Source organism: Ixodes scapularis, unplaced genomic scaffold, assembly GCF_016920785.2.
Source record: "Ixodes scapularis isolate PalLabHiFi unplaced genomic scaffold, ASM1692078v2 PGA_scaffold3__209_contigs__length_174095766, whole genome shotgun sequence".
In the NCBI taxonomy this organism is placed as follows: domain Eukaryota; kingdom Metazoa; phylum Arthropoda; class Arachnida; order Ixodida; family Ixodidae; genus Ixodes; species Ixodes scapularis.
This window is the reverse complement of record NW_024609868.1, coordinates 80,160,234-80,172,509: the sequence shown is the minus strand read 5'-3', so window position 1 is coordinate 80,172,509 and position 12,276 is coordinate 80,160,234. Positions and strand designations below refer to the sequence as shown.

Sequence of the window (12,276 nt, the reverse complement as noted above, 5' to 3'; positions counted from 1 at the left end):
TTTGAAGGTTGGTAAGCAGGCTCGATGTAAACAGTAAATAAAAGATGTTGATCATTGTTACCAGTGACTGTCACTGACTTGCTATGCCTAATTGACTTGGTCCGATTCTGCTTGCGATTTTCAGTATTGACGTCGATCATCTCAGCTACGGTTCACGCTTTTGCAGCCCGAGCGGCGTCGCGACTGAAAATTGCGAGCGAAATCTCATCATGCGAATCAGGTTTTAGCGTTCATACTGCGGCGTCCACGCGGAATGAATCGCCACATGTCACATTATTCGCACGAAGTTTCGCGGTGTAACGAGCCTCGGTAATTTCGCTGATGCCGCTCAAGTAGTCGGACATCGCCAGGAAGACGTAAAATCAACAATTCGAACGCGAAAAAGAGCAGGGGGACTCACACCGACGCCGATAACATCGCGTTTCAATGGTTTGTCTATGGGCGACGGCGAGCTTTTTGCCCACACCCCCCTCGCGCATGCGCGGCGCCGGTGGCGTCCGCTAGGGGCGCTCCGGTTTGTTTGTAAACATGAGTTGGTGTATAGAGTTCTTCATTATTAGCGGTAGCGTCTTCCGTCACGTTGAGCACAGATCGAGCTGGCGGCCATGCACAAGACCAGAAATCCGCAGCGTATGCGATACACGAAAAGTCCCTGATGAAATTAGACATCCCGGTTCTTCGTGCAAGGCTGTTGCAAGGCGGAGCACAGGAATTCCTTTTTTAACGCGCTCACTTTTCGTTAAAACGGTTTCACGCATGAAGGCCCGCAGTCCCTGCCACCGTTTCTGCGCCACCGCCGCAGCTGCCGTCCCCGCTCCTCTGGTTCTCCGTTCGTTCGCGGGAGGGCGAGCGGCGCGCTGGAGTTGCGAATACTATACACCTTTTTTACATGGGAGCCGCCATCTTCAACTCTGGAACTTCCGGTATGCGTGAAAACCCCCATCGCTTTCTTCTTGCCTCGACAGTAGAACATGTGAACATTTTAATGGCAACCGTTAGTCGTTCTTGTTATGACCCTTCTACACTTTTTTACTTGTTCGGATTTGTAATCTCTTGCTTTTTGTTCGGAACGCATACCGGATAGGGGGACAACGTGGCTGGCTGCAAGGCTAAGCGAAAAAGATGTATAGGCCTGTGTAAGCTGTGTAGAAAATTCCGGAGCGGTGTCAGATTCTGCTGGTGAGGATGAAAGGACCGAAAAAGAGAGGATTAAAATTATAGAGAGAAGGTTAGAAAATTGGTGGAAAAAGTCTAGAGAAGCGGGATAATACACAAAATTGGTGGGTAAGACGATTTAACAAAGGAAGGAATTTAGAGCGAAATTTAAAGGGACGGGGGGGGGGGGGGTGCGATGTAAATGCCTTCTATACTTCGCTTCATCGCATAATGGACTATAGGTGACGCTACGAACCGAAGAAGCCGATCCATTACCCTACAAGCGTCGCACGACCTTCGAATGGCGTGTGGCGATGTGCAGGACATGCCGTCACACGTTACGCTCGCAGTGCTGGATCGGCTGGGATGGCTCGCGGCATCTGCTGCGGTTCATCGTAAGGTGAAACAGAAAATAGGCTAGGTGGCACAAGCTACCGCCCGATACAGAGGGTGTAGCCAATGCCGTACATTCATTTGTCGTAGAGGCAGGGGCCCCACCTTTTCTGAGGGGGGCCTCCAGTTTGGCCGGGGAAGGGGGCTCCATCTGCACAGACTGCGAGGGCTCCAGGGTGGCTGCCGCAGAGCCGTCCTCGTCGAACTTGACCCAGGAGCTCTTTTGGGCCTCGGCCTGCGGGGAGGGCTCCCGCGACAGCTTGGGCTCCGGCCCGGACTCCAGGTCTTCCGACATGGCTCCTCTGCAACGGGGCTGGCGTGAGGTGACAGGGGCCCCGCTTCACGGAGAGCGTGATGCAACTCTTAAAGGGATAGTGAACCGAAATTTGGAGCTCACGAAACAAGACTGGAGCGATAGGCCGGATGCTGCAAAATCCAAAAACACCACTCATACATTAATATCTCTAACGGATGGCCGTATTTTTGGAAAAAAAAATGCGCGATTGAACACGGTCGACAAGGCTGACGAGACATGCGACATTACAATTCTCATTCCTTCTCCTCCTCGCTTCGTCCCGTCAAGTTGGAAAACCGAAGCGAGGAGAAGAGACGCGAGGCCGCTTCCCCTCATGTTCAACAGTTCCAGGAGGATCATGACGTCGTAGTCCTCGCTTGATCGCGCCCTTCTTTTCCAAAAAATACGGCCCTCCGTTTGAGATATTGATGTACGAGTGATGTTTTGAAGTTCGTAGCCCCGTTCAACGCTTCTGCGGCCTTATTTTGCAAAATCCCTATTTCTGTCCTGTATCCCTTTAAAGCCTCCAGGTTTCTTTCTCATGCGTCCTCATGGTGGCAGTTTGCCAGAAGTGGGTGTAACTAAAGTAGTAGTAGTAGTAATAATAATAATATCAGTGCGAGGCAACATAAAAATGAAACAAAAAACATAGATGCGCAAATACAACATGTCAACAAAATCATAGCAATTCAAACAGATCGAAGGAAAAAAAAAAACAGAATCCAGGATATTAGTAAATTGACAAATGGACAGAAACAAAGCTGAGCAAATTATACAAGTCTTGTACCCGATGCACTATGGAGAAATGTGAGCAATATCTAGAACAAAAAGTGTTTGGTGACCGTTCATAGCTAACATGTTTGTTAACAAGTTCGGGCAGTCTATCTTGGCAGTTTTAAAACAGAAGGCAAGTTGCACATTTTCTTTTTTACAGCTGCACTTTGTAAATATGCACCAAATGTAGTAACTTCTAATGTGTATTTATAAATTTGCCGACCAAAAAGCGAATTTGACTGCTATAAATATGACGCGGTCAGTGCCTGCGCAGCGCAACTGTATTTGTTTCTTGCTCACGGACAAAGAGAAAAAGAAATAATGGGAGACGGATGGACAGATCGTATCTACAAGCTGTCCAAGTTATTTATTTATTTACTTATTTACAATACCCTCAGGGCCGTGACGCATTAAAGCTAAGGTGCCGTTACGTGCACACTAGTTAAATCTGCTGCGACCTGCTGCGACCAGCCGTTGTGCGGGAGCAGCCAACGGATGGTACGCGAACAGCGATGGCATTGCATCGTTCGTCAACAATGCGTGTTTCGGGGAGAAACTCGCAGCAGTCAACAGCCGCAGATCCCTTGTCTAAGAGTCTGGCGTAAAGTGCTGGGTGCAGAGCTTCGCGTTGGAGCTCAGAGTCCACGTCTTCCGAAGTCTATCCGGCGATTGGCACTGACCCACACTTTGTGCCTCTTCCGGTCTCTTGGGAACTGGTGGAACCGCAGCTACGGGTTGCGCACCGGATCGTTGGTGCAACCCACAGCACTACAAGTTGTGCTCGGCATTGCCCAACGCGAGTCCGGTAAGTCGCTCCATACCCACGACACGCACGTGAGCAAGCAGCACCGCTTTGCTTTCTTCCGCGCAGTCACGGAAGCTACGCTGGAGTTAAATGAACTGCCAGGACACAAATAAAAATAGAATACAGGATTACACGGTGAGCCCCTCTTATGTCGGCAGTATCGCAGACTGCCAAGGGAAACAAAGCGTCCGTGGCGACCGTACGAGAGCATACAACGAACCTACGTCCTTGCCCAGTGTTGCTTCAATAGCTCACCCAATGCCAGCGTTGCTCACCCGCTGTCGGGCCACTAACCCAGCCAGTAGAACATTTTTATTATTGGTTTTAATCGGGAATGCGGCGTCGGTTTGACGTGATATTTTGGGTATGACCGTATTTTCACCTCCTAAAGCGATATCAGCCATTTCTATAGGGTCGACTTTTTGAGTGGAGTTGCCCTTTAAGCCCCATCTGTCAATAAACAAGGGAGCCACAGGCAGATGTCTCACACTTAATTACTGCGTTGCAAGTGAAACAAAGCTGCGTCGGCTGATGAGATCTGTGGCAAACATTTTATATTGCTCCACACCTACCTAGCAAACAAGTTGCACTACATGCCTTGTTGTGGACATGAAATTGGCAAAGATGACATCAGCTTTGAGTGAATAAGAGAAAAAAAGTCACGTAATTTCTTGAACTTTCTAAAAAAAAAAAAAAAAATATTGGCTACCAAATGCATGCTGTTCACACCACCTACACTTATAATGAGCAAGTAGTGTGTGCATGTGGAACAGCAACGTTCATGACAATTCTGAGTGCTTGACCTTGGCTTTTACAATTGCATGAGTGACTTTTTGCAACTTAGTCACATTTCAACTCAAGTAAATGCAACCAATGTTAGGGAGCACTTTAAGTACATTGTACTTAAAGTACTATTTCAGGTTTAGAAAACTTGTAATTTATGTGAAGTACATTCTTGGGGCATGTACTTGTACTTTATTAAAAGTATTTTTTTCTGGTACCTTCCGAGGTAAGTACAGCTCCCGACTTTCATGTACATTCCCAAAATTTGGTCTTGCTAAATTTGTGTCGCAAAATGATGCTTTGTCAACTCTGAAGAAACACTTGGAGGGATATTCTACTGTCACCAGAAATGAGAGCAGACGCCGTATTGCTCTGTTTGTACAGGGGGCAGCTTTCCCGTGGCCTTTCGAACTCTGTCAGCATAAGAGAGGGGGTTAAAGATATTAGGAGAGGACACTCCTCCATGAGAGGGTTGCTTGCGGAAGCTACGGGGCTGACGCCATGCTCTCTCCTAGTATGTTTAACCGCCTTGGGTGCAAAAGGGACTCCAGAATTCAGTGCCATTTCCAGAAATAACTACTCTGTGGCCACTTGACTTTATCCAATATGCGCCGCCATTTAAGAAAATAACCGATGCTCCTCCGATTACCCCTAAAGCAATGCATACCAGTTTAAAAAAATATTGTATAGGGGATGAAAGGACATCATTAAAGATTGTATTAAAAAGTATTTGTACTTTACTTCGAAAGTACATTGTTTTTTTTTATACTTTACTTGAACTACATAACCTCTAATTTAATTTGTACTTTACTTTGAAGTACTTTTCAGATGTACTTTACCAACAGTGAATACTACAGTAACTTAATTAGGTTTTAAAGGCAACTTTAGAGCTCTGTCAACAACATGTGAATCTGGACAAAAATATAAAATATTTTTCCATACTTTTTTTTTATTACATAACTATGTGCATTCATTTACACATTCTAATCCAGACAGGCTATGCCACTGTAATGCAGGCATAGATGTTAGCTGATCAAGGAAATCCATTCTGAGGGCAGCAGAACACATATCAAAGGATTGTTTCTCATAACAGAATTGTCAAACGGGAAGCAAGATGGAGAGGAATGTCAGGCATTATGAAATTTAAGGCTGATAAAACTAGTGTGTGCTAGTTATGAACCATTCCAGTAAGTGCCTTTTATGAACTGCCATCTTTGTCTATCGTTGTGGAATACGTTGCAGTGACTCTTTTAAGCAGAATATCAATGCCCTGGGATTGGTCGGCCGCTCGTCCACACAGGAACCCATCGCTCGTGAGTGGCTGACAAACGCAGTCCATCGTTCGACCATATTCAGCAAGGTTCGGTAGCACCATCTGTCATTCTGCACCAGCAGTAAATTTCAGGAACTTTATCACTTTTTTAATATGTAAATTGGCCGTGCATGAATATAATTTCGGGTTTTTAGGATGCTTAGGGTTCATAGATTGAGTTAGGATCACAAAACGAGGATCTCAAAACGCACTTAGTGCCTTTAAGTTCAAAGCTTATGATTCAGAACTGGCCTCGACACAGGTATAAAGAAAAACAGGACATCATAGACATATGACAGAATGAATGCTTTTAGGGAGCTCTTGTGATGGTTTGTCATCATATGGCTAAACAGCAACGATTGATGCTATGGTGACAAACATTATTGTTTTTTGTGCAAAGCTGTAGATACTTTCCTAGACACCGCTTCATGATTTTCAAAGTTAATGATAATTTACCATTCTGCTCTACATATTTCCATTATCATTTTTCACTTTCCATGTAACATACTTCACCATTTTATCAAATTAGATGGCCTTGCAATACATGGCTTGCATTGACGTCACAGCAGCCGCCATTGCTCAGTACCATGCTCCTGTGACCATACTTTCTGCAGCATACATTTATCACAATCGAATTTGTAAGGATTGCCAAGAAGAACAAATTCGATGGTATGAAATGTATGCTGCAGAAGATACGGGAACAAGAGCATGGTATGGAGCAATGGCGGCTGGTACGGTGCCATATGACGTAGCAAGCAATGTATGTATTGATATCTTATTGTTTTGTTTTAAGGCTATTATTCTGCTATTGTGTTATATTCTACTTTCTGCTATTGTGGTTGTTCCAATGTGGTTGCTTTTGAGGCTAATAAAAATACCATTTGAAATAGTACTCTTGTAACATACACTTGAGAAAACAGTTTTCATGGTCGACATAATGTGTCATCAGAAATATGCCCATTCGTCAGTCGAAAAACTGAAGACGAACGCATACTATGTTTCAAACCGGTGTTTTCCGGCATTCCGCGACGCCCAAAACGTGGTATTGTCGGCCCGAAAAGAGTAGCCAAAGTAAACGCTGGAAGGTCGGGGGGATGACAGCGACCTCGATGACACAAATGGTACCTCCTACGATTAATATGATGATATAACATCCAGGCACAAAAAAAAAAAAAAAAAGGAGACAAATCCCAAAGCGCATATGCTAGCGCGGGAGAAACCATACAGCCGACACGCCACCTTCAAAGCATTAGGGGCAAGTTGTTTTTGGTCCGTCCATCGAGGAAACCATTTCCTGCCACAAGTCTTCTTTTAGTCTACAGCGCGGACGGGTGTGCAGAATGGTGCTATCACGAGTAAAGTTCGACCGGATCAACGAGATTCCAAAAACGACGACAAAAAAAAAAGGGGGGGGGGGGGGGGGGGGGGGGGGGGACAAAACTTGCCTTATCTCTGGCATCAAACAAGAACGCAGCTCCACAACGTGGATGTGGACCACAGCAAACAAGTTTTTTTTTTTGTTTCGCGTATCGTCGTGCTTTTCAGGGACGCAATACCGCGTTTCGAACTCGCATTAAAGTTCACGTAGCTTGTTCCTCATATGCCGTGCTACATGAATATCCCACAGGTGAATCACATTAATGATCTGGTCAAAGATTTTGTTGCTCGACCCTATGACTCTGAGGCGTGACGCTAGGCGTTGTTTATCGGGCATTTGCGATCTCGCAGCATCTCACACAATAACATTGTTGCTCTCGTAACATGAAAATAAAAGAAAAAAAGAGCAAGACACTTTTGATAACAGTATGTTGAATGCACCACGGGTCTTCCTTCTGTTCACGTCGTCTGAAGGGTCCAAACACAAATTGTAAAACTTTTGGGGGTGAGAATAAGGCCTCAGACAATTGGCCTGAGAAATTATACTGCCTTACCTTGTTATGCGCACGAAGTAGAGTCCATTTTTGAAAGGTTACAGGCACGGACACCGCTCAACAACGCCCGAAAGCTCCAAACTCCATAAAACCATAAAACTCCCGAAGATTCACGGTCCTAAAATTCCAACAAGATGCACGAATCCTCCCACTGGATCTTCCAGAAGCCGGACGGCCGAGCTAGGCTAGGCCGAGCAACACGCCGTCACCCACCAGAGTCACCCACCTCCACCAAACAAGAAAATACGTCATTTAGGCGCTTAACAGTTTAAAAAAACATTTCAAGTCAATAAAATTTCATTAAATTGTGTTTATTTATATTTTATTTATTTATAAATATTATTTTGTGTAACGTAGCGGGTTTGGGGTTACAGCTCCGCTAAAGACCGAAAGCAGCCTGGTAACGTTGTGTATTCTGTAATTTCTTTTCCTAGCTCCAATCGGTCCAAGCTACTGCAAGTTTTAGAGGACCTGGGATGTGGGCTGACACGCTATTAATTCTCATAATTTCCATATTTACTGCTCTATTGAGCGAAGGTTCGTGCGATATTTCGTGCTCTGTGCTGTCTCCATTTGGTGGTGTTTTACAAATAAGCCGTACAAAAGCGCTACGCATGCTGGCTGAACGACGGAGACGACGGTGCCAACGTTGGGCAGACATGAAACACTTGCTCCTGTGAGCAACCATTGGTTCTCGCTCCTGATTGTACGGTTTGCTTTGCAGGTTTAACATGGCTCATGGTCTACAGGACAGAAAAATACCAGAAACTGAAGGCGGAGGTCGAAAAGCAGAGCAAAAGACGTACGTATTCCTCTACACATTCACGATGCGTGCTTCGCCCCACCGGTCTCGCCCTAAATTAAAACTTCGAGGCTCGCACTTGAAGTGTCATCCTGGAATGGGTGACACTTGGATGCAAAGTAACTTCATATCTTGCACTTGAAGTTACCTCACGTCCTGAATAGGAGGAGTTCAATCATGTCAATGTAAACAATGGCATAAAATTTAGCATCAATAGAGGTTTATGTTTGCAGCATTCGAACTAATCCCCCTTTTGTTTTTGCAGTTGAAAAGAAAAAGGAGGCTCATGGAGATTCCGTTGATCGGCAACAGAAGAAAAAAATTGGTACGTCAGCTGACTGGACAGAACGTGTCATTGATCGCTCTTGAGACGCTATCCTGAGACACCTATCTGAGCGACAGCATTGTGATTGACTTGCCAAATATGTTTCAGAGCGTGAAGAGGAGAAGCTGAAAAACAACAACAGGGATCTATCTTTGGTAAACTGCACTCTCTCTTAAAGCAAAACAAGTCCTTACTTTTCAAATAATATTCTGTGTTTTGTTTCAGGTCAAGATGAAGTCTATGTTTGCTATAGGCTTCGCTTTCACTGCCCTCCTGAGCATGTTCAACTCCATGTAAGCTTGAAAAGTTGCTTCTTTTTCTTAAACGAAGCATACTACAGAAGTTAGTTGGAGTAACTGCATGTGCTCTGCTTGCGGAGCAGAGTATCGCAATGGTGCTCCTGGGGCGGCCATGTTAGATCCAAGGCAGGACTGCAGGAAGCGACCGTCGCTTCTGCAGGAGATCCGGAGGTGCGAATGGCGTGGCTGTGAGGCGGCGTGCTGCAGTGTGCGGAGCAGAGAAAATATAGTGCAGTGACATGCCACGTGTGCGCCATCGTCTCGTTGTGTTCTATTCTCTGTGCCATCGGTAGAACATAGTACTCATGAAAACGTTGCCCCTTTGAAAGCCATAGCTACACGTTGTTGTCTGGTCCGAAGTGCCCGGATGTGCCGGTCGCATGCCACTTCGCGAGCAACACGATCGTCCTCCATGACGTCTGCTTCGAAGACTTTGGAAACATGTTTTAAAACATCGCCCGCGTTATAAAACAATGCGATAATACTGTACTCGGTGGCTACAGATAATGTTTAATGGTCAAGGAACCTTCAAGTTCGTTCGGTTTTAGTGCAGGATGTACCTTTCGCAAACACAAAGCGAGAAATATGCTTTGCCCGAAACTCAGCGCCTGCTAGGTCATTTTCTCTCATGAAGGTTGGATCCAGTTCGGCGGACGTAGCCGTTTTTCCGCCAATACGGAGTTGGCGGCGCTAGGAAAAGGAATGCGATACTCTGGCTCTGCAAGCAGAGAGCAGAGCCTATACAATTACTCCAAAAATTAGCCACTCTATCACAGTGAAGCAGAATTAATCTTTTTTGTTGTTGTTCTAGGATGTCATGAAACCTTTTTTATGATTTCAGTTTTGATATTAAAGTTAAGCTTTAGCTATCAACACTCACAGGCACACCTGGTGCATTTGACATATTAATGTGTACTGGAATGCAGTGGTATAGCCATGCCTTTTTTTTTTTTTTTTTTTGTGTGTGTGAAGGGGGGGCTAGCAAGGCGGGGCTGAAGTTTTGGCCCCGCCCCTGGCTACGCCGCTGCTACAATGTCTAGGTAGATAATCGGGCACCAACTCATTCACACCTAAAACACTGCACATTCTGAGCATTTATTTACACATTCTAAAATGCTAGGGTTGTACTCCAGTGTGTGTGCGCACAATTAAAAGACCATAACTCACATTTTGAAGTCGCTAGCTCAATTCATTGTGCTTCTAATGCTTTGGATAGAACTGACAGAAGAACGGCCAATCGAAAATGAGCATATTATGAACTGCAACCATTCAATGGCTTCCATACCGAGTCCCAGAAGATTAGCCACACACAGTTTTTATTGGTAAAGTGGATTTGCATGACTTGACCACCGAGTAGTCGCTGCAATTGATGCAGCAGCGCATCGTGATTTTCAGAACCAAGAAAGTATCCCGTGACACTAGTCGATAGCACCCCACAAGGTGCCATAGCCCTCTTAATGTTTTCCGAGCTGCTGGTGAAGCACTCAAGATGGCACTAATGCTGCTTCATCCTTTGTGCAGCTTCGATGGCAGGGTTGTGGCCAAGCTTCCGTTTGTGCCAATCTCCTGGGTCCAGGGGCTCTCGCATCGTAACCTCACGGGCGAAGATTATACGGACTGTTCCTTCATCTTCCTCTACATCCTCTGTACCATGTCCATCAGACAGGTGAGCAGTCTGCGTTTACAGCCATTCTAAGGAAGTCAACACTAGACATAAATATCTATTCACTGTAAACCTACCTGAACGTACAGGGGGTCCCCCAAAAAATGTACAGAACTTTTTTCATCACAAGGAGAAACTATGCATTGCTGAACACTCGTTCTCTTCCCAAATGTATAACGCTAGCGGTCCATACCAGATGCCGGAGCGCTCGAGTACATGGAGCTGAAATGGTACCTTTTATCGAAAATGGCCCCATTAATCTAATGAAATTCACACTTGTTCATGCTAAGATTCTACTATTAGGTGCTTAAGTACTAGAATTAGCCAATCTTTCGAAAATTTTCCTTGATTGACAATTTTCCGACAGCTGTATCCCACAAGTGCAGTGCAGGAGGCAAACTGCGACAAGGGCTGAAAGGGGAAGGTTTTCTGACTAAAGATAGACATTTTGCTTTTTTCTCAACTGCAAGTGAAGAGTGCATTGAGGAATCCACATCTTATGTGTTTCTCTGTTGTATATTTTGTAATAGGCTGGATATAAATAGTGGTGTGAAGCAGAAATACAAATCGAAAGAGCACTGGAAGTGCTAAAGACATCTGCAGGGGATGCCTCACTGAGCCATTTTAAAGCACTCCGCTCTACAAGATTGCAATCAATATCACCCATTATGGGTTTTTACGAGGTGCAAGTGGTTAAAAATAGAATTGTGTATGCAATAAGACAACCTCGCATGGCCACCTTTCGTACGAGCCAAGATAATAAACCCTTTCCGAAATCGGTGCTGGCAACCCTGAGACACAGGCAACACTGCTTATGGGGTGCACTGCCATGACTTATGTTGGCCGCCTCCATAGCGAATACCGGCAACAGTGCTGCAGATGGTCCTCCACCAAGTAGGAGCTTGGCTGTGATGGACTATTACTAATTATTAATGGACAGCACTATGCTGCCCCGAAGATGAGCGTCTGTAAACGGTGGTGTGACCACAGATTCATTAGTGAAAGCTACCTGGAGCTCTTGTCGGTTAAAATGGCGACTTATCTTCGTGGGTTAATTCAATTCTCAGTTCGGTGTTTGCATGATTATTCCGAGTTATGCAACATGCGGCAATTGTTTTCAAAGCTCGTGTATCATGTGCCCGTAACTTTGTGCCTTTCATAGCGGAAGTGCTTGCCTTTGTTGAGTTTGGCAATCAATCACCAATTCCTTGCACACAGCCGGATCCCTCGCGAAGCAAACAGGGATATCGTGAAAAAGAATACCATGCACCAGAGTTCACCAGAATCAACTCATGCTAAAGTATCCTCATGTTGACGACATTTTTTGTGGGCCTGACATCGTCGTTGCAGCATTTGAGCAGAGTTAGGAGCATGTGCATGCAACCAGCATTGGAAGGTTTTATTGCGACAGCACTGGTAGGCCAGCCACACTATCCAGAGCACCTTTTCACTCACATACAATAGAAAAACCATCCCACGTTTTCCCCCCAAAGTAGTGCATTCGAGGTTCCGTCTAGATGGCGCAAAATTTCTGAAAAAGTTTATTGCTCCCGGTTTTTTCTAAATCCATTTACAGAACACGCAGAAGCTCCTTGGCTTCGCACCATCACGAACAGCCAACAAGCAGAGCGGTACCCTGTTTTCACCCGGTCCACAACCGCTCAAGTAGTGCGAGAATCATGGTCTGTAACACCGAAGAATAAAGCTCCATTTTTTCAAAGTTTGATTGCAGTTTATTT

The 12,276-nt window shown here is 45.2% G+C and overlaps 2 protein-coding genes across 3 annotated transcripts in view; one reads left to right on the top strand and one right to left on the bottom strand.

Moving 5' to 3' along the window:
• LOC8051682 (transmembrane protein 268) overlaps positions 1–7,659 on the bottom strand; it is a 33,675-nt gene extending 26,016 nt beyond the window's left edge. Inside the window, exons 1-2 of one of the 2 annotated variants that reach the window (XM_029986206.4) lie at positions 7,449–7,659; positions 1,654–1,850 (exon numbers count right to left, since the gene is read on the bottom strand). In XM_029986206.4, coding sequence (XP_029842066.1) covers positions 1,654–1,843 — 190 coding nt within the window. In that variant the 5' untranslated portion in view covers positions 1,844–1,850; positions 7,449–7,659. Of the gene's footprint in view, positions 1–1,653; positions 1,862–7,448 lie in introns of both variants that reach the window. The other variant, XM_029986207.4, reaches the window with a different exon arrangement.
• A 210-nt stretch (positions 7,660–7,869) lies between these two features.
• LOC8051683 (calcium load-activated calcium channel) lies at positions 7,870–12,263 on the top strand. Its single transcript, XM_002433466.5, has 7 exons — positions 7,870–7,985; positions 8,173–8,250; positions 8,516–8,575; positions 8,684–8,730; positions 8,801–8,868; positions 10,396–10,540; positions 12,114–12,263. The coding sequence occupies exons 1-7, from the start codon at positions 7,925–7,927 to the stop codon at positions 12,204–12,206; spliced, it is 552 nt and encodes a 183-aa protein (XP_002433511.1). The 5' UTR covers positions 7,870–7,924; the 3' UTR covers positions 12,207–12,263.
• Positions 12,264–12,276: the final 13 nt, after the last annotated feature.